General features: G+C 52.5%; 9 protein-coding genes across 9 annotated transcripts; 4 read left to right on the top strand and 5 right to left on the bottom strand.

The window, feature by feature from the left end:
• Positions 1-433: 433 nt before the first annotated feature.
• On the bottom strand, positions 434-1,583 carry NECHADRAFT_41200 (uncharacterized protein; the record flags this gene model as incomplete). Its single annotated transcript, XM_003050778.1, has 2 exons — positions 434-973; positions 1,131-1,583. 2 exons carry the CDS (start codon positions 1,581-1,583, stop codon positions 434-436), a joined length of 993 nt encoding a protein of 330 aa, XP_003050824.1.
• A 1,530-nt stretch (positions 1,584-3,113) lies between these two features.
• CHR2115 (uncharacterized protein) lies at positions 3,114-8,153 on the bottom strand (the record flags this gene model as incomplete). The annotated part of the gene is made up of 5 exons (XM_003050777.1): positions 3,114-3,587; positions 3,639-5,252; positions 5,306-6,144; positions 6,187-7,375; positions 7,725-8,153. The coding sequence occupies 5 exons, from the start codon at positions 8,151-8,153 to the stop codon at positions 3,114-3,116; spliced, it is 4,545 nt and encodes a 1,514-aa protein (XP_003050823.1).
• Positions 8,154-8,637: 484 nt separating this feature from the next.
• Positions 8,638-10,884, top strand: NECHADRAFT_41813 (uncharacterized protein; the record flags this gene model as incomplete). Its single annotated transcript, XM_003051167.1, has 2 exons — positions 8,638-9,224; positions 9,339-10,884. 2 exons carry the CDS (start codon positions 8,638-8,640, stop codon positions 10,882-10,884), a joined length of 2,133 nt encoding a protein of 710 aa, XP_003051213.1.
• A 792-nt stretch (positions 10,885-11,676) lies between these two features.
• On the top strand, positions 11,677-13,249 carry NECHADRAFT_69450 (uncharacterized protein; the record flags this gene model as incomplete). The annotated part of the gene is made up of 3 exons (XM_003051166.1): positions 11,677-12,260; positions 12,303-12,337; positions 12,413-13,249. 3 exons carry the CDS (start codon positions 11,677-11,679, stop codon positions 13,072-13,074), a joined length of 1,281 nt encoding a protein of 426 aa, XP_003051212.1. The 3' UTR covers positions 13,075-13,249.
• A 104-nt stretch (positions 13,250-13,353) lies between these two features.
• Positions 13,354-14,183, bottom strand: NECHADRAFT_104483 (uncharacterized protein). The gene is made up of 3 exons (XM_003050776.1): positions 13,892-14,183; positions 13,617-13,828; positions 13,354-13,567 (listed from the first exon to the last, which is right to left on the bottom strand). Exons 1-3 carry the CDS (start codon positions 14,010-14,012, stop codon positions 13,487-13,489), a joined length of 414 nt encoding a protein of 137 aa, XP_003050822.1. The 5' UTR covers positions 14,013-14,183; the 3' UTR covers positions 13,354-13,486.
• Positions 14,184-15,254: 1,071 nt separating this feature from the next.
• Positions 15,255-16,421, bottom strand: NECHADRAFT_41595 (uncharacterized protein; the record flags this gene model as incomplete). The annotated part of the gene is made up of 1 exon (XM_003050775.1): positions 15,255-16,421. A coding segment is annotated over one exon (1,167 nt), but the record flags the coding sequence as incomplete, so codon positions are not given.
• A 1,510-nt stretch (positions 16,422-17,931) lies between these two features.
• Positions 17,932-18,891, top strand: NECHADRAFT_102658 (uncharacterized protein). Its single transcript, XM_003051165.1, has 2 exons — positions 17,932-18,231; positions 18,284-18,891. The coding sequence occupies exons 1-2, from the start codon at positions 18,073-18,075 to the stop codon at positions 18,584-18,586; spliced, it is 462 nt and encodes a 153-aa protein (XP_003051211.1). The 5' UTR covers positions 17,932-18,072; the 3' UTR covers positions 18,587-18,891.
• Positions 18,892-20,463: 1,572 nt separating this feature from the next.
• On the top strand, positions 20,464-21,520 carry NECHADRAFT_93635 (uncharacterized protein; the record flags this gene model as incomplete). The annotated part of the gene is made up of 2 exons (XM_003051164.1): positions 20,464-21,411; positions 21,503-21,520. The coding sequence occupies 2 exons, from the start codon at positions 20,464-20,466 to the stop codon at positions 21,518-21,520; spliced, it is 966 nt and encodes a 321-aa protein (XP_003051210.1).
• Positions 21,521-23,145: 1,625 nt separating this feature from the next.
• Positions 23,146-24,469, bottom strand: NECHADRAFT_61192 (uncharacterized protein). Its single transcript, XM_003050774.1, has 4 exons — positions 23,994-24,469; positions 23,793-23,935; positions 23,505-23,743; positions 23,146-23,456 (listed from the first exon to the last, which is right to left on the bottom strand). Exons 1-4 carry the CDS (start codon positions 24,385-24,387, stop codon positions 23,348-23,350), a joined length of 885 nt encoding a protein of 294 aa, XP_003050820.1. The 5' UTR covers positions 24,388-24,469; the 3' UTR covers positions 23,146-23,347.
• Between the last annotated feature and the right edge of the window lie 25 nt (positions 24,470-24,494).

Raw genomic sequence — 24,494 nt, 5'->3', positions numbered from 1 at the left:
GATCCTGCTCCCGCAAGCGTGTAGCCAAGACACGTGTAACTTATGAGTGGGTGACTGATCACACAAGGGCTTCAGTCACAAAGCAGCTCCGAAACGCAGACATTCTGGGAAATCATTTCTTGTTACCTGAGGGCCCAACCCCATTCACCGCCGTGTGTGTATCGACCTGTGTAGTCTTTGACGTTGGGCTTGCGTATCTAATATGACAAAAACTTGTGTCAAAAACAGAAAAAGAGTGATATCTAACCAAAAAAGAAGTGAAAGTAAAACCATCACTATGGACTAAGAAAAGAAGGAGCGACTCTTGTAAATGAAAACCCTGATTTTTAAAACCAAATGACGTGGACAGCCGGTTGCCATCTGTTGTCGCCATTCCATCCCACCGTGGTCGACCGGGACGCCTTTTTCCGTATAGCTTGCATCCATCCAGTAACTAGTGGATAAAGTTGTTTTCAACCGAGCCCGCAGAAGAGCGGGGAGAGGAGTTGTCTCTGCCGTGAGCCCACGCCTTGAGGGCTGATGGAGTGATGACCCAGTCCCCGTCAGGGCCAGGTCTCTGAGGTTCAATAGGAACCCAGTTTGGCTTCTCGTTGATTGGGGGAGAGTGACGACGGCCTTTGATAGCCTTGGTCTGTCTCTCAGCTCCAATGGGGGCCTGGGCAGTGGCTGGGCTGGGCGTGTCCTCGTTGCTCTCCCCTCGCCAGTCCTGCTGCAGAACCGATTGTGGACGGCGAGCTGGGTTCTCCTTGTTGTGGCGCTTCTGAAGGTCCTCCTGGAGATCCTTCCACCACTTGGGGAACCCATGGAAGAGGCCGAGAGACTGTTGAGTCGCCTTGTCAAAGGGCATCTCGTGCTTGTACTTGCAACCCTGCTGGGTAAAGGCGCAGGTACCGTCGTGAATCCACTTGTCGCAGTAGATCTTGGTTCTTCGTTGCTGAGCAGGCGAAGTGGCGACAATACGATCAATACGATTCTGGGGCCATGGTTAGCTTGTTTGACCAAGAATCATCTTGTGTGAGGAGGTAGTGGTAAGAGGTTGGTTACCTGAAGGGGGTCAGGAGCTGGGGCAGATGGAGGCTACACACTCAGCTTCTGGCCGGCGTTGGATGTGCTGTTCGACGCTCACGTACCTTGACAGTCATGGGCTGGTTCATCTTGGCCACGCCCTGCGGTGGCTGCATGTGGAGGTCCGGCAGGAGGACCATGCCTTGAGCGCTGGCTTGCTTGGCGGGAACCTCGTTGAGGGCCGGAAGCATGTCGGCGGGGACAAGTCTGGTGTATTTACCGTCAGGACGCTGCACGCAGTAGGCGTATCCATTCAGGCAGTCCGAGATGCTGACAGGGGCGTCGTTGGAGGCACCTGGGGAGGTGTTGGGACCCGCCAGCGAGTAGTTGTTGACGCCAGTAGTGATGGATTCGATAGATGGGCGAGGACCTCGCCAGTTAGCCGAGTTCATGCTTCGAGGGGCCAACGCCTGATACATCTGAGATCTCTCAGGCCAGTTCCCATAGTAGGCGTTGTGATGATTTCCGTTGGACGCAACGTAGGAGCTGGTCTGAGGTCCAGAGGGAGGAAGATCCATGGTAGCTTGTTGAATAGTAAACTCCTGTGTATCAAAAGAAGAACTGCCCTGCTTAGCAGAAACTGGAAACTGTGGATAAGGTCTAACGCGGTTGGAGGCGATGTTGTTGACAAAGCTGAGTTTGTTGTCTTCGACGGGAGTCAAGGACGAAGAAGACAAGCTTGAGTCTCTGGAGACGGCCCCGGTCGGGGAGCAGACTCCCTGGCGGTGACGAGCCATCCTACTCGTCGACGGGAAGAAGCAGCAGCGAGCCGAAGTCGGGGGAGTCTTCTACAAACGAAAAAATTGATGGGTTGGTTGAAGTTGACCTATAGAACAACTCCGTGGCCCTCCTTGGCGGACCAACGGTTGGAAAGATAAGACACGGGTAGCCGACTGACGATGACGGGAGATGACTTCGAGATGGGGGATTTCGGGGGATGACAAACGGGGACGAGGACAAGAGAGGGCGTCGCCAGGGGGAGACAGCTGTAGGGAAGTGTACAATGACGAGAAGAAGAAACAAGAACTCTACAGAAGCAAGCTCTTGTCAGCCAGAACCAAAGATGATGTATAAAAATTTATGCTCCAGCACGATTTGCCCAGCCTATTTATCCACGGTCAGAATCTCAATATTTGCGCTTTCATTGTCAGCGTTTGCTTTGACTAGGGGGTGTGTAAAATGCACGATTTCAACGGGCCGCATGCAGGCTGGCGTTTGTGTTGCTCTATTGGCCAAGTCATGAAACACTCAGAAAAACCGTGACCAACACTTGTCGACTGCTGCAATGTTTTCTTTCATTCAATGGCCGTTAATGCTACCTGAGTAGTTAACCTGAGCTGGCCTGTCTATCCATCCATCCATTGTTTTTTCTCTGGTCTGATGTATCGCATCGCGGCGAATGACCCCAACTCCAATATATGCTTGCTTGCTTGCTCGGTTGATTGGTTAATTGATTGCTTGCCACTCATCATCTTCCTTCCTCCTCGCTTGTTCGCCCACGTTGTCATGTAGTCCCAAGATCCATATCAAACAAACAAAAATCTTTAGTAGTTAAGCAATCGCCCGAATGACTGCATGTCCCCCTCCCTCCCCTATTCCATGGCGTCCATGTGGCAAATGTCCCCTGGCAGGTGACACAAGGAACAAAGCTTCCCCTCTCCAGAAAATACCACACTACGCCTGCTTGCGTGTGTCATTGCTAACTGATCTTAGCCGGTTGAGAAGCACAGCCTTTTGCTGCTTTGCCTCCATGTCTGATGTTGAGTGTGAGCGCTGCAGCCAATCGATTGCCATCCTCACTTCGGCTTCTGACCCTAGGTGGACGGTGCTGTAGGCAGTTATTGGAGGACGGGGGACGGGCTGCGTGGGAACAACATGCTGTGGTGCCACTGGCACTGACACTGGTACTGGTACTGCCGCTGCCTCTGCAGGGCTTCCCGGTTCAAGATAGTTACCTTTGATGTATCGTGAGAGGTGAACAGGGAGTTGCCCGTTCTCCCCAACCCCAATCACAGGACGTGGGTATGGGTTTGGCATGCGTTGATGGCCTATTTGGCCGCCGGGCGTGCCTTTTTGCCCGCCGTTTTGTTGCTGCTTGCCGCCGACGTTCGGCAACCCGGCTTTTGAGACTTGTTGCTTGACGGAGTTTGGCGTTTCTTGACGGGACTTCCGGCCGACTTGCTGCCGTTGAGCTTGGTGGATGTCGGCGAGGGCTTGCTGCGCTTTTGAGTTACGGGGGTTGGTGGTTTGGAGGTTGATCGGCCCGTCTTCTTCGGCGTCTGCACGTTCTTCTTGTTAATGCTGTTGCTAGGAAATGTCTTCTTGACAGGTGTCGTGGCTGGGGTTGCTAGTTGACTGGGAGAGTTCTTTTGGCGTTTACCTTTGGCCGATGTGCCATCCTCCTCATCAGACTCTTCTCCAGAGTCTCCGCCGGCAAAGTCATCAGACGAGTCTGACGATTCGGGTTCGAGATCACCGAGAATGGGTACTGTGTCTATTGCATTCGTCTTGTAGTTGATAGCCTGAACAAGTGGTTAGCTGACGATACTCGCATCATATCTGTTTCGACTTACCTGTCGACGTCTGCCGCCTCGTCCAAGGACCTCGCGATTCGCAGCTGCTTGCTGTTTTGCTTCGGCCTCTCGCTGAGCCAGAATACGATCCCACACGCTCGAGTTGAGGGCTTCTGGCTCGTTCGTCTCCTCGGTTGCGAGACCTGCTTCGAATCCAGACTTTTCGTTAGACCATACCTTCGCGTAGGAAAAGGCAGCATCTTCCTCCTCGTCGACCTCGTCCATGTGCGTTCGGTTCAGCAGCTCGTCAACCGCAGCGGAATCATAATGGATAGACTTCTTCTCGTAGTTGTCGCTGAACAGCGCCTGTGCACCATGCTTGAGGATCGATTCTAAATCATCTCCAGCAAGCTCGTCATCGTCCATGCTTTCGATCAGGGCGTGATCAAGAGCCATCTTCTTCTTGCCGATCTGCATGATTCGCTCTTCCACAGAGTCTACCGTCATTAGCTGGAAGCAGAGCACCTTCTTCTTCTGTCCAATTCGATGGGCACGAGATAGAGCCTGGATATCTTGGTGGGGGTTGAAGTCGGGGTCCAGGATGATGACTGTGTCTGCGGTTGCAAGGTTAATTCCCACACCACCAGCTCTTGTCGAGAGCAGGAATGCAAAGATGGGCGAGCCAGGGGCGTTGAACGCATCGATACGTCGCTGCTTCTCCAAACTGCCAATGCTACCATCGAGACGCCGATAGTCGTATCCGAGACCACCGAGGAAATCCTCAATAATGTCCAGCTGATTTAGGAACTGACTGAAGATGAGCACGCGGTGACCCTTCTCCTGCAGCTTTGGGAGCATGACCTGCAGCAACAGTAGCTTGGCTGAGGCTTCAACCAAGTTGCGCTGAAGCACCGTAGGGTCGTGATCTCTCTCCTCGATAGCTTCAGAGTACATGAAGGGATGACAAAGACACTTTCGTAGCTGCATCAAGATATTGTTGAGACTTCCACGTTCCTTCTTGTTCATCTTGCTGTTGGAAAACATGGCCTTGATGAGCTCTGGGTTTTTGGCCATGATACTCTTCGAGAGTTTCTCCTGGATCACAGTCATCGTGACGGGTAAAATGATTTGGGACATGGGCGGCAAGAATTTGAGTACCCCTGCCTTGGTGCGGCGGAGGAAGTAGGGGCGGATTTCGTTGTGCAACTGCGGCAGCGTTTCCTTGTCGAGGACTGCATATTCCGCATCCAACTCTTCAGCATTCTTCTTTTCATCAATGAACTGAAGTAGGTTGAACAGCTCCCTCTTGTTGTTTTGGAGAGGAGTGCCTGTAAGGAGAAGTCGAAAGGGGATCTTCATAGAACGAAGAGCACCGTAGAGGATGTTCTGGTCATTCTTCAGTCGCTGACCCTCGTCAACGACGAGTCCTGCCCAGTTGACCGACTTGAAGATGGATTTAGTTGCCGGGTCTTGAGCTGAGTCGTAAGACATGATGACAACGTGGGCCTTCATGTCTGTAGACCCGTTGGGAAACAGCTCATACTTGTGAGCAAGAGACTGTGGCTCTTTTCCGCCGTGATACGCCACAACTCGCAGCTCCGGGGCCCATTGCTTGAACTCTCGGCGCCAGTTGGGACATGTGGCATTGGGAACGACGATGAGGAAGGGCCAGCACTATCATGATGTTAGTGACGCTGTCATCATTGACATGTGTAGATATGGCTTACCCTTGGACTGTCCTGGATCAGTGAAGTGACCAAGCCAACGACCTGGACAGTCTTGCCAAGACCCATTTCATCAGCCAAAACAACACTGCGTCCATTGTGATAGTTGCCCAACAGCCAATTCACTCCCTCAAGCTGGTAACCCATGAGCTTGCCTCGCTTAAGACCAGCAGGCTGCTCATTGATCTCCTCGAAAGGTTCAGACTTGTACGCCTTGACACGTTCTTTGATCTTGTACTGCGACTCGTACTTGAAGTACTTGCCCTCGACGTATTCGTAGTATGCCTCCACAAAGGCGGCGTAGATATCGCCCATGTCCTCTGTTGGTGGTGCATCCCAGACGACGTCGTCATAGCCAAGGCCTTGGAACTTGACAAAGATCTTGCTCACGTTGTTCATGTTGGCAAGCTCATCTTCTCGCGTCTTGGGTCTGGGAATCGAAGAGTGCATCTTGACGTTGAGGATGATGTCGGGCATGATAAACTCGTCTGGAACTGCATCGTTTTCGTCGAGTTTGAGAAGATCTCGCTCGGCATCTCGTTTCCCAAAGGCAGCGCGCATCGTAGAAGCAGCCACACCATGTACCCAGGCACCTGACTTCCATGTACAGTGATTATAGGATCGTGTGTCGCACTTGATGAGATACTCCTTGTCGTCTTCCTTGACATCATGCCATGTCGGTCGAGGAGCCTGCTTGGCGAGATCCCTTTCCACAGGTCGCCATGCCACCAGACGGTGAATCTTGTGCTTGGCTGTCCCGCACTCGTGGCATCGCCAGTCGATCGAGTGATCCTTGAGTCGCTCCGATTTGAGATCTGTACCAATCGAGTCCTCCCCAAGGCCTGGTAAGTGTTCAACATGCCAACCTCGATGACACGAAACACATCGGAAAAGCACAATCTCGTCGTTGTTCAGGAGGTTAGGGGCAACTTTGAAGATGGGGTCAATACCGTAGTTTTGCTCCCGCATTTTCTCTTCCTGGCGAGACGTCTTCTTCTCAGAAAAGGCTGCGCAGGCGAGACCGTCGCGCTTGCAGCCCTGACACATGCTGTGTTTGGGAGCATTTTCATCCTTCTTGATCGGGATGCCAATGCAGTACCTGCACTGCAACACAAAGTCATCGACCCCAACTTTGGTGACCTGGTGTTCGCGTCCGCTGCGGAACGAGAGACAGTTCTTGTGGTATGACAAGGTGCAGCCTTGACAGTAAACCATCTGGCCCCTGTTCCGCGAGCCACCGCATGTATGGCACTTATCCATGTGCATTGTAACGAATGCTGAGTCCGAAGGTAGCTGTTGGAAGACCTCCTTTACTGAGATAACCTTGGCTGGGCCTGGTGTCTTCTCATCGACAATGTAGAATGAATCCTCGTCCATGCCTTCATCGTCTTGCATGTTGACGGTGGTTCGGGTGGCTCTTGAAGAACGTCGAGGGGCCTCGAATTCGATGTCAGAGTCATGGGACTTCTGGCGTGTCGTAAGGCGTGATGCTTTGTGTCGTGCGTTCACGAGGCGTTTGAATCGTAGGCGTGCCTTGTTGGGGCGTCCTTTCTTGGGTAAGACGTCTGAGACAATGATGGGCATGAAATCATCATCGCCCTCCTCCTCCTCCTCCTCTGGGGGTAGGTCTTGAAGTAACTCATCCTGGTCCAGACTACCATCGCCGTTCTTAAAGGTCATGCTAGTCAGTGTCATCTGTCTCGGTTGTCGCGTTCGAAGCGATCTGGTAGGGACAGGAGGTTCATCTCGGAGGTCATCCAGATCATCCTTAGTGACCTGAACGGAGGGGCTTCGAGAGATCTGCTTTGTCGTTTCCCGGGAGCGAAGACGTCGAACTGGATGACTGGGTGCACGTCTGTGACGAATGGGCTCTTGGGCTTGGTCTTCGTCTTCTTCCTCTTCGTCGTCGTCGATATCCATGGGATCAGAGGCAGCTGACTCGGAGTCAGAACCCCACTCATCCTCGAGCTCGCGCTTTCGCTTCCGTATTCCAGCCATGGATTCGGTCTTGAGAGGCCCAGGTCCTTGGTTAAAGCGAGCAAAGGCAGCTCTTCCGTTCTCCAGGGCGACGAGCTCAGTAAAAGGTATCTCAAGCTTGAGTTAGCGATTTGAGCTGAAGTGAGCACGCGAAAGTGGAGGGATGAAGGGGAGGAGAGAGAGTTGAGAGAAATGCGATGAGAGAGGAGAATGTGCGGGGCTGCGAAAAAGAGGAGGAGAGGTTTATAACAGCAACAGTGAATAAGGGCAATATTGAACAATAGGCGGGCTATTGATATTGTGCAGAGGAATCCGTTTGCATGCTGTGGCGCTGCTTCGAGCCAAAGTAGGTCAACCGCCACGCGCAAAGAGCGTGAGCGCAAAGATAGACTCATGAACAATCGTATTGTGAAAGTCTTTGCTTAAATGAAGAATATTCACCTACCGAATCTTGCCTCCCATCTGTAAACTCGACCTTATAGCTGGCCTGGACGCGCTTGAGTGGAAGCTCTCCGAAAACAAACTCGACAATCTCGCTCTGGACCACCGAGTATTCCATGCGCTTCTCCAGTGGCATCTCAGGGATCGCAACCTGAATCGTGTAACCCATTTTCGGAATCGAGACTTGTGACTCGCTAGTCGCGTCATGAGTTTCTTGTTCGTGCTCCTCCTGTTCAACCATGGGCTCTAGGTCTATGGCCGGCTCTGGGTCGGGAGCAACCGCATCATCATCCGTCTCGGGGTTCGGGTTTGGGTCTTCATCGTCGTTGAGATCTGCTAGGAGACGTTGTAATGATCTCTCGATCTCGTTATCCTGATCGCCTCCAGTGCTGAAGCCCTCAAGGGGCTCGTAGAAGACATCATCGGTGTCCATTGCTGGCAGCGCATTCGGTCGAGTCGAGTCGTTGTCGAGGGGACGTGGGGTATATGAGGTTCCTCGTTTCGCGAGGAGTTGCAGAAAGGCAGAGACCGGGATCTATGATTACAAACTGTAAGGAGAATAAAACGGACATGAAGGCGTATCTAGCCGGGCCTAGAAACCATCATCAGGGCGTGTTGCGAAGTACAAGATTATTAGTCGTTTTCGTTTACTCTGGTAAACGCGATGTCGTAGCCAAACGCGTTGTCTCCAATCTCATTAACACGAACCGAGCCCGGATGCGCTAAGGTGAATCTCGAAAAAGATGGCCAATCACAGGCTGGAAGTGGGCTTCACCGCCCGCAACACCCCTGCAACGGCTCGGCAGAAAAAGTTCCTAGCGAACATGGGTGGAAATTCTATCAGAGAGGATCTTCAACCACAACCACCAACATACATCAAAAGAGTCTCTGTCTGATAGCCAGGCTCACGTTATGCCATGTTTCATCCGGTACAATTGAGGGCAACTGCCCTTCGCCGGCCTCTTGCTGGTCTTTTTACACCTCAACCATGCCCTTCTCGAATCTTGGTCCGCGCAAAGAGTCTTTCAGCTATCCATCGGGGTATGCGCAACTCGGAAAAGGCCCAATTTGGAGACTCTCGCCGTCCTACAAGGGACTCGAACGAATCGCGCGATCGTGACACATTCGATAGAAGAGCTCGAAGAAGGTCACCGGCCCCTCCAATTCACCGCGATACCCCAACCCGTCGGGATGAGTTCATGGACAAGTTCAAGTCAAGGGCCCAAGATAATGGTGGCACTAGGAATTGGCGCCAGGAACAAAAGCTAAGGAAGAAGCTACGGAAGAAGGACGAAGAGAAGAGGGCAAAGGAAGAGGCAGGCGACGAAGAGACTGGTCGTCGCACCCGGAGGAAGCGATTCGCAGACCCAGAGAACGAATTTGGCCAAAAGAGTTTTGTGCACCGAATGAAGTATGGAGATCTCAAGGATGTGGCCGCCGAATTACCCATCAAGCAGTTTGTCCAGCCGCGATCATTCCGCGAAACTCGCAATGAACGACGGCAGTTTGACTTTGAAGATCCCAACGGTTGGAAAGATGAGGATCTGCCATCGTTCGAGAAACGGTCTAGTCGATCAGATAACGACTCTCGATCATTTCAGGACTCAAGGTCTGAAAGACGATTTGACCGATCAGACCGCGATTCCCGGCCAAGTTATGATGCTACACGATCAGAGAGACGGTTTGATCGATCAGATAACGATTCTCGATCGTTTCAGGATGCTTCACGGTCTGAAAGGCGGTTTGATCGATCAGACCGCGACTCCAGGTCAGGTTATGATGCTACACGATCCGAGAGACGGTTTGATCGATCAGATCGGGACACTCACTCACGCCAAGACAGAGGCCGGACTGATCGATGGAACGATCAGGACGGTGACTCTGCCGAAGGATCAGCTCCAAAGCGCGGGCGCAAGAAGGAGATGATGCCTATGACAATCAAGTATACCACCGCTGCGTCTCAATTCCTCTACGGCAGGTCGGTGGTCAAGGCAGCTCTCGAGCAGGGCAGGCGGAAGCTGTACAATCTGTACATCTACGGCGGTGAGAACCGTAGGGACAATAAGGACAACACTTTCCTGTCCCGACTTGCCGAGAAGCAGGGCGTCCCCATTACCATCGTGCCCACAGAAGAGCAGCGTCTTATGGACAAGATGAGTATGGGACGGCCTCACAATGGCTTTGTGCTCGAGGCTTCCCCATTGCCTCAGCTGCCGATCCGGTCACTGGGAAAGCTGGAGGAGACTCCGGCTCGCCTGGGCTTCCATGTGGCACTTGATTTCCAGACCAAGGAAGAAGAGGCCATCAACGGCACTGAAAGCTTTTTCAGACGGGCCAACGATGTCATGCCTAAGCCCTTTGTGCTTTTGCTCAACGAAATCATGGATCCTGGCAACCTGGGAGGTATCATCCGAACGGCTAGTTACCTTGGTATCGATGCAGTCGGCATCACCAGCCGGGGATCCTCCACTTTGACACCCGTGGCTCTCAAGTCTGCAGCTGGCGCAGTAGAGGAGATCTCGCTATTCACAGTCGACGACCCGCTCAGGTTCATTGAGGACTCTAGGAAGGCCGGCTGGAAGACGTTTGCTGCCGTGGCGCCTCCCGACCGGAAACTGGTCCGCAAACATGGAGACAAGTTCATCTCGACAGATGTGATTGAGGCCAACAGCCCGCTCAACGAGCATCCTTGCCTTCTTGTCCTTGGCAACGAGGGACACGGATTGTCGAAGCCGCTCAAGGTAGCAGCCGACTACGAGCTGTCGGTCCCTCGATTTGTGCAGGGCAGCTGCATTGACAGCTTGAACGTTAGCGTTGCTGCTGGACTCTTGTGCCACTCATTCGTCAAGGAGCCCCTGGTTGAAGCCAAGCCTGTGCAGGTTAAGGCACCGGCCAAGGCCCCAGAACCTCAAGTCCTAGTCGAAGCAGAGGAGAAGGCTGTTGAAGCTGAAGAGCAGGGGGTGTTGCTCAGCAGCGAGGGCGGTGAGGAAAACAAGGCGGAAGAGGTTGAACTGGAAAAGGCGGACAAGGAGGCCAAGGAGGAGACGACTGAGGAGAAAAAGACTGAAGAAGAAAAGCCCGAGGAGAAGAAGCCCGAGGAGAAGAAATCTGAGGAGAAGAAACCCGAGGAAACAAAAGCTGGGAACGTCGAGATGATGTTCTAAGCTACCAACCATTTCTTGTACCAACACAACACGACGACTCAACACTCATGTACGACTACTACTACGATCGGAAAAGCATCTGGGCGGCGCTTGGATATACGGGAGGCATGTCATCCATGTATGATTACGATGTATAATACGATTAAAGAAAATAGATCTATAAGCGTGCACAGCACAAGCGTCTATGGATTGTCTTGTCGTTGAAATGGTGGTTCTGGAAACTTGCCTTTTTGGGCCGGGACCTGCATGACGTCGCGCCGTCAGAAATTCTTACCTTGCAACGGCTCTGCATCAACAACCGTCACATTAAACAGACTCATGACTCGAATTCTGAATTTCTTTTAATATTCAGTCGAATTTCAAGTTCTCTTTGAGTATCAGTCTTCATCGCCTCAATTCTACAACGTACCCGCATCTTGTGGCCTCACCGCATCCCGTCCCTTACCCGTCTCCCAGCCACCGGATTGTTTACCTACCAAACCTAGCGAGAGAGCCATAGCCATAGCGAGAGCCCGAGCAGCCATGCCACATCAGCCTGACGTACTCTCTCTTGCATGATTTGTTCCCCATCTCGTATCTGTATTTATAGACAAGGAGTTTTGCTTTCCCTCACATTCATTTATCCTCGGGCTGACGCGCGGTCCAGGGCTGTATCCACGGTGGTGTAAGAGCATCCATCCTAGCCCCGTATTCAGCAGCCAACAAGTTCCCCCGCGATCAATACAGCTAAAGAGAGCTCCTCCGGCTTGGAGATACAAACAGCTTTGAGAGTCGGCAATCTAATCTACCACGATGCGATCTGTATCTGCCTTTCTCGCTCTCCCGGCCTCTCTAATCGTGCTCCTCTCCCAAGCTTCAGCCGAACCCGCCGCGCCCACAGCCTTGAAGAAGCTCCCGCCAAACTCCAACGACAAGATCCTCCGGGAACACCTCGCATTTGCGCCGCTGCACATCCTCTCCCCGCGAGAAGCCGCCGCTGCAGCGGTATCGTTCCTGGACGAGCAGGACGACGAGTTCCTAGCCCTCAACGGTACCGAGCGGCGCTTCCGGCCGGCGTTTGCGCCTCACCGCGATGAGGCACGGGATGGCGTTCTGCGCCGGGCAGCCGAGGTCCTAGCTTTGCTACAAAGGAGGTCGTCCTGTCCAGAGGGCATGAACAGCTGCTCCGACATTGCCTCCGAGGTCAAATGCTGTCAGGAGGGGACATACTGCGTTGACGTGGGGGATGCTGTGGCGGGAGGTGTAGCATGCTGTCCCAACGGGGCTTCCTGCGGCGGAGGAGTTGGCGCTTGTCCTTCTGGTGCTACGAGTTGTTCAGAGGATCTGGGCGGCGGATGCTGTATTCCAGGTTATGTTTGTGAAGGGCTTGGATGTAAGTGAACCGTCGACTCATTCTGCCTGCGAGTACTGACGTGAAGTTTAGGCGTCCCCAGCGCTTCTGCAACACGAACGAGTACCGCCGTCCAGAGCTCTACCCAAACGAACTCGCCGATAACGATCACGACTACTCGGACAACCATCATCGAAGGCAATCCCTCTACTGTCGTCGTCACTTTGACCGTGACTGAGACACCCTCGGCAGAGCCCACCACACAAACAACCACTGAAGTCGTAACGGCTTCAGAAGAAGAGACAACAACTGAAGCCGAAGAAACGACCGAGTCCGAAGAAGAGACCACGACTACAACCCGGAGCAGAACAACGGCCACCGGCTCCATCACCGGCGCCCCGCCCTATCGTCCAACAGGCACGACCGTGACCACCTCCTCGTCGAGCAACGACACCCAGACGGGTTGTCCGACTGGTTTCTACGGCTGCCTCGCTACCCACGGCGGAGGCTGCTGCCGTACCGACCGAGACTGCGATGTGCACGACTGCCCGGCCCCGTCAACAACCATCATCTCAGACGGCGCAACTATCGTGATCCTCGCGACCGACGCACCCCCAGCTCCGGGTCCCACGTCAACCTGCGCAGATGGCTGGTTCCTCTGCGGTGCGAGTGCCGGCCCCGTAGCGGGATGTTGCCCAACTGGTTACGACTGCGGAACGGCGAGCTGCTTCACTGTGCAGGCGAGCCAGACTGGAGCCGTGCAGAAGGAATTCCCCAAGGCAGATGCGAGTGTTCGTGAGAAGCCAGCTATGTTGCTGGCAGGTCTCGCGGCGGCATTTGTGTGCTTTGCCCTTGCGTAAAGCATCTTTTAATGAAGATGGTCCTTTCGGGTGGAGAGATGGACAATGTAGATGGGATATGAAGCGTACGTATATAGACTGTAACTTGTGACCATGGTAAGATGATTTAGCTAGATACCCTCGCGGCACGCTTAATGACATGAATCTCAGCTGGGCAGCCATGGCTTATGAGAAGAACTTATAGAATGAGTGCTTAAAAGCAATTCTCTCATCACTTCATTCATCATCAGCAGGTATCATTTCGACACAACAGTCACCAAACCCTGAACATGAAAACATGTGCAATTGGCTTTTTATTTATTTCATCAACTATTTCATTAAGATTGGAGCTATTTGTGCATCCAAAATAATATTCACAATAACACCCCATCAAACACCGTCATCAACATCGTCACTCTGCAGGAACCAATATTTACTCGGGCATGTGGGTGAAGGGCTTGGCGAGATGCTCCTGGCAGAAGGGAAGCTTGCCAACGGTCCAGATCTCGGTGTCCTAACTTAATGTTAGCTCTTGTCAAAGCACCATCACTCGTGGTACATACGGGCTTGAGCTTCTGCTTCAGCTCAGACTCAAAGGTGCCAGCCTTGAGGGCGATGATCTCGGGGGCGGCATCGGGGTCGTGGGCGATGGGGGAACCACACTCGGAGCAGAAGAGGCGGTGGACGATCTTGCCAGAGGAGCCCTTGCTGCCGGAGTAGGTCTTGACGGGGCCGTTGATGGTGAGCTTGTCCTTCTTGACGACAGCAACCAGGGCTGAGAATTGGTGTTAGTTTGGTCAAGATTCGCACAGAGAAGCAATGTCCAGAGGAATCATACAGTAGGTGGAACCGCTCTGGCGCTGGCAGTCGTCACAGTGGTCGTAACCAACGAGGAGGGGCTCGTCCATGTCGACCGTGTATGTGACGGCCTTGCAGAGGCAGTGTCCGGCGAGAGGCATGATGATTGTTAAGGAGTTCGGTAGTTGATGTATACAAGACAAAGAAGCTGTGGAATATGTCACAGATCAAAGAAACTGGATGCTTGAGATATGGAGGTAGAAACTGAAGTCCAAGAGAGCGGGAAGAGCAGAGTTTATAGCTCCAACAGCTTCGAGAGGGGCCACGGCGGGGTAAAAGGCAAGTACCGACCCTCTTTCTCCTCGCTGGTACCCAAGGTGAGACCTGAGGGTGCAGTACGAGTTGGGGTGAGAAGCTCGGCGTTGGTGGGGCCGCGATTGGATGACGTTGAGGAAGATCAGATCCCTCGAGTGAGCGGCGTCAAGCTATCGACGATTGGGTGAGACGGCGGACGGGAGCTGCAGGTCTCAAAGCAACAGGATGGGCAATGGCTCCGAGCTGGCAAACGAGCGCTGTCCCGTATCCATGTTCAAGCTTCATTTCGTGATCTGTAGGATGGTATTGCAGATACTGTTGCTAATTCAGTAGTCAGCCAACGCCATCCCAACTATTCGGGCCATCGGGACAGCGTCACGGTTAGCTCATCCAACGCCCATATGCAGCAGTAAAACCCTCCAACCCCCTGCAGTAAGCTGAGCATGAGGGAACAAACCGCTGTGTGACTGAGGAATTTGTCATTCCTCTAATCGCGAGAGCCTGCAGATTGATGGACGGACAAAGCGGGGCAACGAGACAAGAAAAAAAGATTTGGAATTGGAGAAATTTGGAATTGACCAAGCGGCGGCTCCGTCTGATTGTATTTGATATCGGTCCAAGGGGAGTAATCCTTTGATATCCAAGAGTTTCGTTCCTCATCCAGGCCTGTAAGGAAAGCTCTCCACCAACTCCATCTGTTTGCTTGATCAGAAGCCATGATGCAAGTCGCGGGGCAGTGGAGAGCTCATCGACCAGGGCTGTTCGTGTTGCTGATTGGTTGACTCGCATGAACCTCTCGATTCAGGCTGATTTGATATTCCGAATCCTTACATATCAACGCCAATTCCAAAAAGTTGTCTCTCAAGGGGCGAGCTCGTTATCGAGGAACAAAGGTGCCAGTCGGTTGGTCGGCATCGAGACCATGGTTCTAGTCGATGTATTTCATTTTCCTGCGTCACCTGAACGCCAGGTCGGAAAGTCGCGGGATCGAAGAGCTGATGGATTGATTCCAGTAGATTGCCTTCTTGTCCAAGACAACTAACAATATTTGAATGTCGTTGGTCTCGTATCATGTGCGCAACACTCCATCATGAGAACCTCCGGATCGCCTGGTTGATGAGGGACGCGAGAACCCATGACGCACCCACCCTTGCCCCAAGTTCCATCATGCCAAGCAAGTCAGTGTTGCCAAAGGCGATCCGGTCAGCAAAAAACAGTCGAAGAACAGCCGCTCTGTACGACTTCTTCAGTGTCGTGTTGCCCTGTCCGATGACAAAGGCATCCATCGACGACATGCGAAAATCTCGAATATCCAGACCCTGCGAGGATGACGATACTTGATCCGCCGATGTCAATGGCCTCTCAATCTTCTCTGGTCGACTCCGGAGACTTTTGATCAATTGAAAGCACAAGAAATCGAAAGGGGTGGACGCATGCAGCGGTGGTGAGGCCTTCTTCAGAAATATCTTTGGTAGAAGCTCCGGCTTGTCAACCCAAAGGGTACTGCTTTCGGCCAGCTCGCTAAAGACAGCTTCGAAATCATGGGCATAATGAACGAAGCGCGAGTAAAAGACTGGCGTGAGGACCTTGATCTCGACAGATTCCGCAGTCGTTGAGGAGCCTGTCACTGACGAGGAACTGAAGATATATTCAGCGGCCCCAACAACTCCACTTGGGATGTACCTAACGGTGATCGGGGAGGGCGACTGCTGAACGAGGTGACGCAAATACTGGCGGAATGCATCTTCTAGTTGCTTTTCAATATTGTCGGCCAAGCGTCCCATGCTCTCCCTGAGCGGCTCTGGGCGATACCAGACGTGGAGGCCACGCTTAAAGAAGAGGACGGCAGCTTCTTTGACAATTCTGGGAAACGTGACGAACCCAACCCAGAACCATCCGAGAACAAACTTGGTCTTCTGAAAAAGGCTCATTGAGTCGGGCTCAAGAGCATCGCCCTCAGAAAAGAGTCTTGCAACAAGCTTCGGGTGGCCTTTGGACGATGAAAGATTGATCGTGATGTCAATTCCTCGAAAGCCTTCCATTTCGGGGCCAAGTGGATCGCTAGCCAGCAACGAGTAGGATCCTTTGCGGGAGTTGAAGGGTGAGACGTGAAAGTCTTTCTTCCAAGAGCCCTTCACTCGACTGCGCTGAGGTTCTTGGTCCTCATCGTCGGCAGGGCGGTTCTGGATATGTCGTTCTGCCTCAAAGTCTCGAATGACCAGGTAGGGGCGTCTCTCGCCAAAGGTATTGTTCACCTCAAGAACAATGGCTGACAGGACCTTTTCCTGAGAATAGAGGAACCAGAAGGATACTGGGTTGAAGTGATAGCCCAGGAATCGTGCGGCAGTAACAAGGTACGCATGAGGGTATTGGGAAGGATCAACATTCTATCTTGATTAGCTTTTCATCCTGGTACGGAGATGCTATTTCCCAAACCTGATTCTCAAGATAGTCATCCAACTTTCCACGTAACCCATTATCTCTGTGTCCGCGCTGGAGGTAGTCGTCTGGGTTCACATCAAACCAGGCTCTCCGACCCAAGTAAGACAACCATGAGGATGCGCCAGACACGTTAGCAGATATCATGCCATTGGCGTTCCCCGAGTATCCAACAGGAACACCGATGACGAGATATGAATAGGAAAAGGAGTGCTTCTTGGGAAACATCCGAGTATGGGTGGTGCGACTCGGGACTAAGAATGGACGGCCGGGGCCATCCCACTTGACAGTTTGCACATTGAGAATGCGTCCAAGAAGTCGGTAACCCAGCACTGATGTTGGAAAGATGACTGCAGCGAGAAGTCCGAACTGTGTCAAGTCCAGGCTCTTGATGAGGGAGGTTATTGCCGAGGCATGGTTCCAGCCGACAAAGGCCAACACCAACGATAGATCAACTGTGTTTCCAACAAAGGTGAAATACGCCGAGACTGCAAAGGCCGCCAATGAAGATGCCGACCAATGCTCCAGGAGACGACCAAGAAGGTCTCCAGTGAGGACCACCGGCAGAAGCGGCGAGTCCTCGGACAGACCGTCCATGAGACGGAGGTTTGATGCTCAAGGTATGTGCATTGCTGTTTGACGATGACTGAACAAGACTCTCAGCTACGTTGGGTAGGTGAGAGCTGAGGAGGAAGAGAAGAGGGGAAACACGGTATCTAGAGTCGTCGAGCTTTACAATAACCAATGCTACGTCGGTCCGTCCTGAACTTGTCCATCAAGGTAGCTGCGGTACATACTGAACAATGTCTTGCGGCAACGGCGAGAATTCACCTTAGTCATCCAATTCGCGATAGGAATTGGAGTGCGATGAACGCATCACTTTCTCAGGGTTCCCGCTTTGTCGTCATCGCTTGTCCAGTCACGCCGAGACTGCAAGGGGACCTAAGTGACCTCGGGAGTCTTATGTCAGCCGGAGAACCGGGCTAGGCGTGTCCGACCTGTCCCCGGCAAAGCAAAAGCAAAGCGATCCTTGTCTCTCCCGTTGGTGCCCAGCGGGAGGCAAGGGACGGACTCGACGCTGGTCCAGCCGGAAGCTCTAGCACCTTCTACGGGGAAGACGCGAGCCACCAGGTGGCGGTGCGCGCTGAAAAATTGGAGCAGGAGGCGCTGAATCTTTGTGCCGTGCTGCGCAGTCACTGGCAGTGAGCCTTACCGCCGGGGACAAAGAGGCGCAAGGAGAGGCCACCCACGCACGGTGCAGCAGAGCCCCCCGCCATCCCTTTCAGGTGTCCCGCCGATTGAGTCAGTCTCCATCCATTCCATCACCTTCTCCATAAATTCTTGTCGCCGAACCTCACTTCTCTCGTGCTCAAACAACAAACAAATCACTCAGCTCTTCCTCAACTTCATCTCGTCAACCTCGATCCCTTTTCAAACTACCTCCACTACCAAACAACTATAGCAAAAATGTCTGAGGACTGGGATTCCGCTACCAAGATCGGCTCTCGTGCCCGTGGCCCTGGTGCCGGTCAGCGAGAGACCGTTGTTCGAGGCAAGGCCGCTCTCAACGCTGCTCAGCGAGTTGGTGGCCTTACCACTGAGAAGAAGTACGCTTCTGCCAACGCCGTATGTCTATCCTGCCACGATAGTCACAACACTCGTTAACAATCATCCACAGGGCTCCGCACCCGAGGGTCAGCGCATGACCAAGGTCGACCGTTCAGACGACATCATCAAGCCCAACACCATTGGCAAGACCGTTGGCGATGTCATCTCCAAGACCCGGCAGCAGATTGAGCCCAAGATGACACAAAAGGACCTCGCCACACGCTGCAACACCACCCAGTCTATCGTCGCCGACTTTGAGCGAGGCACCGCCACCCCCGACCAGAAGGTGCTCGGTGCCATGGAGCGTGTGCTCAACGTCAAGCTACGCGGCAGTGACATTGGCGCCCCCAAGTTCCCCAACAAGAAGAAGTGAACGGGGTGACCTGGACGGGTAAAGATTTGTAAGAGGGCTTCAGGGCCGAGTCGAGCGTTAGCGAATGATATCTTGGCTGGGAAATCCGGGAGTTTCGTGTGGGCAGTCACGATGTTTTTATGACATGGGTGCATGAGACTTTTTCTATTTAATCACGAGCATTCAGGATTTGACGGCAGGACGAAAAAAAGGACTCTGACGGGAACGTCGAGTTTTTAGTTCTTGAGAAACAGGACGGTCTAGATGGGACGTCCACCTGAATACATCATCTCTCGTGCATCACGGAGACCTCGAGAGCTCTCAACAATATTGGTTCCTCTGTTTACGTGCCCTGAGACTTCCTGGCTGATAAGCGCATGTTTCACATCTGATTGATGCCCAATAGATGGCTTGAGGCAAGCGGTAAGCCGTTGCCTTGCCCCTTATCAGCATCCACTTGGTTTATACACAGGCCGCCTTGAACTAATCTGACAACCTGGAAAGTGAATTTGCATATGTAGGGCCTCGGGTGCGCGACCAACTTCATCTGCCTTCTTTCAGCTGTGGCCTATTCGTCAGCACCCCTGCAGAGCCAAAACAATGAGAGCGAGCAGGCATGTGCTGCAGTTGGGAGCAGGCTGCGCCTTCTTGGATTGGATTGGATGATGGGACTTGACGTGCCTTCTGTTGGGACAGAACTCAGGCCGTGCGTGGTTCTCCAGCTACAACTACATTCATCTACATGCCAACAATTGGACATCTTTCTGGCAGCCTCGCTGATATTGTCAAGTTGCGGTCTACTGTACCAGCTCCTTCAAGAGCGACAGATAACCTATTTCCCCAGGGAGGATGTCGTGCGGAAAACAATCGGCGATGTCCCAGACAGTTCAGGTTGAAACCGCGCTACAACTAGGAACAACAGTTGTGCGATGTTATCAGTACATCTCAGACCTCTTCAACGACAGTCGGAAGATCTCACTGACCACCGATGACGGCCTTGCAACCTTGCATGATATTATCCAAACCCTCGGGCAGTTCAGCAGGGACATCAGCGCCACGAACCTGACGATTACTGGCCATCTGTTGACCCGTGAACTAGGCATCATTGTTGGAGACTGCAAGAAAGAGTGTGACTCGTTGCGAAATAGCATCCACACATGGCTTCAACCCTTCCAAAGTGGGTGTACTATACGAGTTGGGCCCCGACCATCATCGTTGCTATCAGACATCGTCACCAAATGTCATAGGTGCATCACAGACGAGCCTGGACGCCGCAACATACACTTAGAACACCAACAGCGCGCCATCAAGGGGCTTCTAAGTAACAACCAGTATACCCAGGCAAACCCGCGGCTCTCAAACGGAATCTGACAAACGCATATAGGACCATCATGCTCGGACTGCGTGCTTTGATCATAGATTTATCATCGAAATATGGGAGCCTACAATCACGACGAAGAGAGTCAGTGGCAAACCACACTCTGATGCTTTACCATCAAATCATTCGCTTCCAGGAGGAACAAGATTCCGGCAGAAGTCCAATCACCTCCGAGGCCATCCTATCCCTCTCCGCGGCGGTCGCGAAGCTCTTCACAGAGTCAAGACAGTGTGCTAGAGACATTTTTGTGCTGCATGGTATTGACTACAAACATCGTCCAGCTCGACATGAAGGGATCAGTCCTGCCCACGAGAGGACATTCAAATGGATCTTCAACAAATCCGAACAGGATACGAGGCAATCACATCTCTTGAACTGGCTTCACCACGGTCGTGGCATTTTCTGGGTATCTGGGAAACCAGGCTCAGGGAAGTCCACTCTCATGAAGTACATGGCCGAACATGCTAGCACAAAGACTGCTCTGCAACAGTGGGCGGCAGCCGCTGGCAAAAACCTGACCATGGCTAGTCATTACTTCTGGTATGCAGGTTCAGACATCCAGAGATCTCAAGAGGGTTTGCTTCGGTCCCTCCTCTGCGACATCTTCCAGCAAGCCCCAGAGCTCATCCCGATTGCCTGCCCTGAACGATGGGACAAAAGTGATGCCTTGGTCGAGAAGGAGGAAACTGACAAAGCCCCTTGGACCCTGGCGGAGCTACAGGAAGCGATCGATAGGATTGCGAAGCAACCAGAGCTAAGTGTCAATTTCTGTTTCTTTATCGATGGGCTGGACGAGTTCAGTGGTCAGCATTTGCAGATTTGCAAGTCACTTCTCAAGCTCTGTGCATCCGGCAACATCAAGTTATGTCTTTCGTCTCGACCTTGGAATATCTTTGAGGAGAGCTTTGGCAGAATCCCTGACCAGAAAATCTATATCCACGAACTCACTAAGGAAGATATTCGAAAATATGTCGAGGATATCTTGTGCAGCCACCCTCGCTGGCAAACGTTGCTGCTCGAGTCCAAAAAGTCGGCCGCCCTTGTCAACGAGGTTACTGTCAGGGCTCAGGGGGTCTTTCTTTGGGTATTCTTGGTGACGAGGCTTCTCAGAGATGGCTTGACAAACTGCGATACCCTCGGCGATTTGCAGAGGAGACTGGATCTCCTTCCTTCCGACTTGGAACCCTTCTTCCGACACATGATGGACTCAGTCGAGCCATTCTATCATGAAAAGATGTCGGAGATGCTTCAAATGGCCGTCAAGGCCGGAAAGCCGCTGCCATTTGCCGTCTGCTACTTTCACGACCAGGAATACGAAGACAGCAGCTACGCTCTAGGGGAGCCAATTACGCTTTGGGAGCCCGAGATGCTCAACAAGATACACAACATAGTTATGCGGCGACTCAGCGCGAGGTGTATGGGGCTCCTAGAGGTAAATGGGGGCAAAATCGAGTTCCTTCATCGGACAGTATATGACTTCCTCTCGTCAAGAGGCATGGAACGATTCCTGGAAACAAATACCCGGGAATGTTTCGATCCGCACCTAACCACACTTCAAGCCTATGTCGCCTGGGTGAAGCATGCTACATTTTACGATCTATCAGCTATGGACAGCGCGATGCTTGAGATGGGCGAGTCCCGGCTGAAGTCAACGCTTCTAGAGGTGTTTTCATACGCTCATCAAGTCACCACCGACAAATCATCGCCCGTCAGCGTAGAAGTGCTGTTGGATGAGCTGGAAAAGACGGTCCAAAGAATCTTTCGGACATCCTGGAGCGACCGTCCCAGCGATGTCTCTCGCAAGGCAATTGCTTTGTTCAGATCTTGCGCACTGCAGGCTGTTTCGCAGAAGTATATTGTAACGAAGCTCGAAAAGAACCATGGCTATTTCAGCGAAGTTGGTCTTGACCCGCTTTCACCCATTCTCTGTCAAAAGCTGAGCGACGACAACGAAGGCGATTTGTGGAAACCTGAACAATTGGAACTTCTGCGATGTCTTCTTCGTCATGGCTACGATCCCAATCAAACCCTACCTTCTTCCGAAACTGCTGGATTGGCCAACAAGTTGACTCCCTGGGCAACTTTTACACAGCATCTTCTCCCTCCCGATCGAACCGGCGATAAGTTGCGTAATGGCGCAGTCCAGTTGTGCATCAAACCCCTGTTTCGATCTCATCTGGAATTTAAAGCACCTACCAGGGCCGTATCGGAGGCTTTGCGAACTGGACTTCTCCGGATGCTTCTCGAGTTTGGCGCCGATCCAAACGCCAGGGTCGGTAGCGTGGGATGCAGCTTGTCAGCTTGGGCATATTTTTTCATCATGGCATTATTGGGCCCTGGCCAGGCTTTGCCACATCTTCAAGAGCTTCTCTCCATACTGGACCTCATGCTTTCGAAGGCAGACTTTTCTCGTCACGAAGATGGCTTGACAGACGCTATTAGGGGAATGCTATGGGACAGCAAGCCAGCCGACGTGTTTCCTACCTACGCTTTCAGGCCGCTTGGAAAACAGCAGGCACGGAAACGCATGATGGAAATCATCTGCCTGCGGTTTGATGACTTGCTACGCATTGGAGCGACCGGCGGGTCTGCGAGATCAAACCATACAGCAGAGGCTACCAAGATCTTCATGAGACATGCAGCTCATCCGTCACTACCGATGAAGCCCCTAGAGTCGAGGCTCTATCGAGCCTTTCCTTGCCTTGCGCCTGCTCCCAAGGCTTTACCGAATCCTTTTCTTTCCGATGATCATCTACCGAGGAGTGTGGTTGATAAGAGACGGAGAAGTGAATATGATCCACCTCAACAAAGAAGCTGGAGACCATCAAAGATGTCACGACTAAGATAGTGTTGGGACTGTGTATTTTTGATGTTGGACGGATTTAGAGACCTATTTAATTTTGAATAGTCGGGTGTTGCAAGGCGTAACAACTCGGCCATGGGGATTTTGTAAGTTATGAGGTTGGAGTTTAGAGTCAGTGTAAAAGTTTAAGGATCTGAACTCTTTGCTCACCTTCTTCTCTCACACAACATTCAATTGCAGTATTTTCTAAAGTGGGATCATGTCGAAGGCCATACATTCCAGCAAATATGAAGCACACTTCAAGTCAATGACTAGACTGAGTTAAACGGACCTTTGCAAAAAGTGCAAGTGGACTTGTAGGGTAGCCGGTATGAAGACTCAGCCCAAGGCCTACTCAGATGAATCAAGAGATGTGGTCTATTTTCAGTCGCCTAAACCCATGTATTGATGCTTTGAGGAAACCAATGCCCGACTGAGCTCCAAAGGCAAACTCAAGTAGAACGTAGACAAGATCTCAACAGTTGTCGCTCAGGGAATTCCGTTCCTCTACCAGTTATGCGCCCGTCATTAAAATCTATCAATTCATACACCTAGAGCCAAATCATGCCGAAACCTTGGGGCTGTACTTTGTAGCGGCCTTGTCAAACAGTGCGCTCTTCTCCTCCAGGTCGGCCAAGAACTGGTGGTTGGCGTCGGCGGCCTTGAGCTTCCTAGTCAAGGTTAGCATCAATCAAGTAAAACAGATATTGTACACCTACTCAGTAAACTCCTTGGAGTCGTTGCCAGAAATCACATTCAGGACAAGCAGGTTGGCAATGGCATCGGCCGAGTTGGCGTCCTTCTCCAGAGCTTGGTCCAGGGCGGCTTGGGCCTCTTCTGTCCTGCCGAGGTGGAGCTCGCAGACTGCTTGCGAGACGAGGCTTCGCACTGATGAGGTTGAAGGAGCTTGCGCGAGCTCCTCAAAGACGTAGAACGCCTGTTGGTACTTTTCTCCGCCCTATACGGTCTTAGTGATTTGTCTCATGTGGTAACAGGACGGTCCTTACCACTCTCAATCCAACCCAGGACTCAGCCAGGTTCACCAAGAGACTATCCTGAGCCCATCGTCGCGCAGCAGAGACTTCCTTAAGAGCGAGGTCGGTTCGGTTTTGTTGGAGGTGGATTTGGACGATTAGGGCGACGGCGTCAACTGATTAACAGCGGTCAGCGAAAGGCGACAAGTTTGGGAAGAGTCCCTTGAAACGTACGGCTTCCCTGATGTTGCGTGAGAAGCGCAAGGGCCTCATCAGACTTTCCGGCAGCCTGGAGCACTGTCCCACCAACAATAAGAACGGTTGTGTTGTCGGCCGATGAAGCAGCCAGCTTCTCGACAGTCTTGACGGCAGAGTCGACCTTGCCCAGGCTGAGCTCAGCCAGGGCACCCAGAGCTTCGAGAGCAGGATCCGACTCCCCCTTCACATCGGCGAGGACATCTTCAGCTTGACCGAGGGCCAGTCTGGCTCGGAGGACGAGGACGCGCACGGGAAGGGCGTTGTCAGGGGAGAAGGACGAGGTGTCGAAGTCGATGACCTCCTGGTACTGGCCCTGGTGGAAATGGTTGTGGATGTTGATCAATTCGCCTTCGGCAGAGTAGGGATCCATGTTGGCGACTGTTGGCTATGATACGAATCGAAACTGGCTTCTATAACGGTCGTCCTTTAAACTGTCCTGAGAAGACTTGGTGATGCGCCTGCGAGATCATATGGTGG

Source organism: Fusarium vanettenii (assembly GCF_000151355.1).
Source record: "Fusarium vanettenii 77-13-4 chromosome 5 genomic scaffold NECHAsca_5_chr5_3_0, whole genome shotgun sequence".
Taxonomy (NCBI): domain Eukaryota; kingdom Fungi; phylum Ascomycota; class Sordariomycetes; order Hypocreales; family Nectriaceae; genus Fusarium; species Fusarium vanettenii.
This window is presented reverse-complemented; position numbering and strand designations above follow the sequence as displayed.

Bases quoted from the DNA above. Each gene is read 5' to 3' on its own strand.
- NECHADRAFT_104483 (XM_003050776.1), bottom strand. From the start codon at position 14,012: ATGCCTCTCGCCGGACACTGCCTCTGCAAGGCCGTCACATACACGGTC. The intron at 13,829-13,891 runs GTATGATTCCTC...ACCAATTCTCAG, and splicing joins CCAGAGCGGTTCCACCTACT to CCCTGGTTGCTGTCGTCAAG. The intron at 13,568-13,616 runs GTATGTACCACG...ACATTAAGTTAG, and splicing joins TGAAGCAGAAGCTCAAGCCC to GACACCGAGATCTGGACCGT.
- NECHADRAFT_102658 (XM_003051165.1), top strand. From the start codon at position 18,073: ATGTCTGAGGACTGGGATTCCGCTACCAAGATCGGCTCTCGTGCCCGT. The intron at 18,232-18,283 runs GTATGTCTATCC...AATCATCCACAG, and splicing joins AGTACGCTTCTGCCAACGCC to GGCTCCGCACCCGAGGGTCA.
- NECHADRAFT_61192 (XM_003050774.1), bottom strand. From the start codon at position 24,387: ATGGATCCCTACTCTGCCGAAGGCGAATTGATCAACATCCACAACCAT. The intron at 23,936-23,993 runs GTACGTTTCAAG...GCTGTTAATCAG, and splicing joins CACGCAACATCAGGGAAGCC to TTGACGCCGTCGCCCTAATC. The intron at 23,457-23,504 runs GTAGGTGTACAA...AACCTTGACTAG, and splicing joins GACTCCAAGGAGTTTACTGA to GAAGCTCAAGGCCGCCGACG.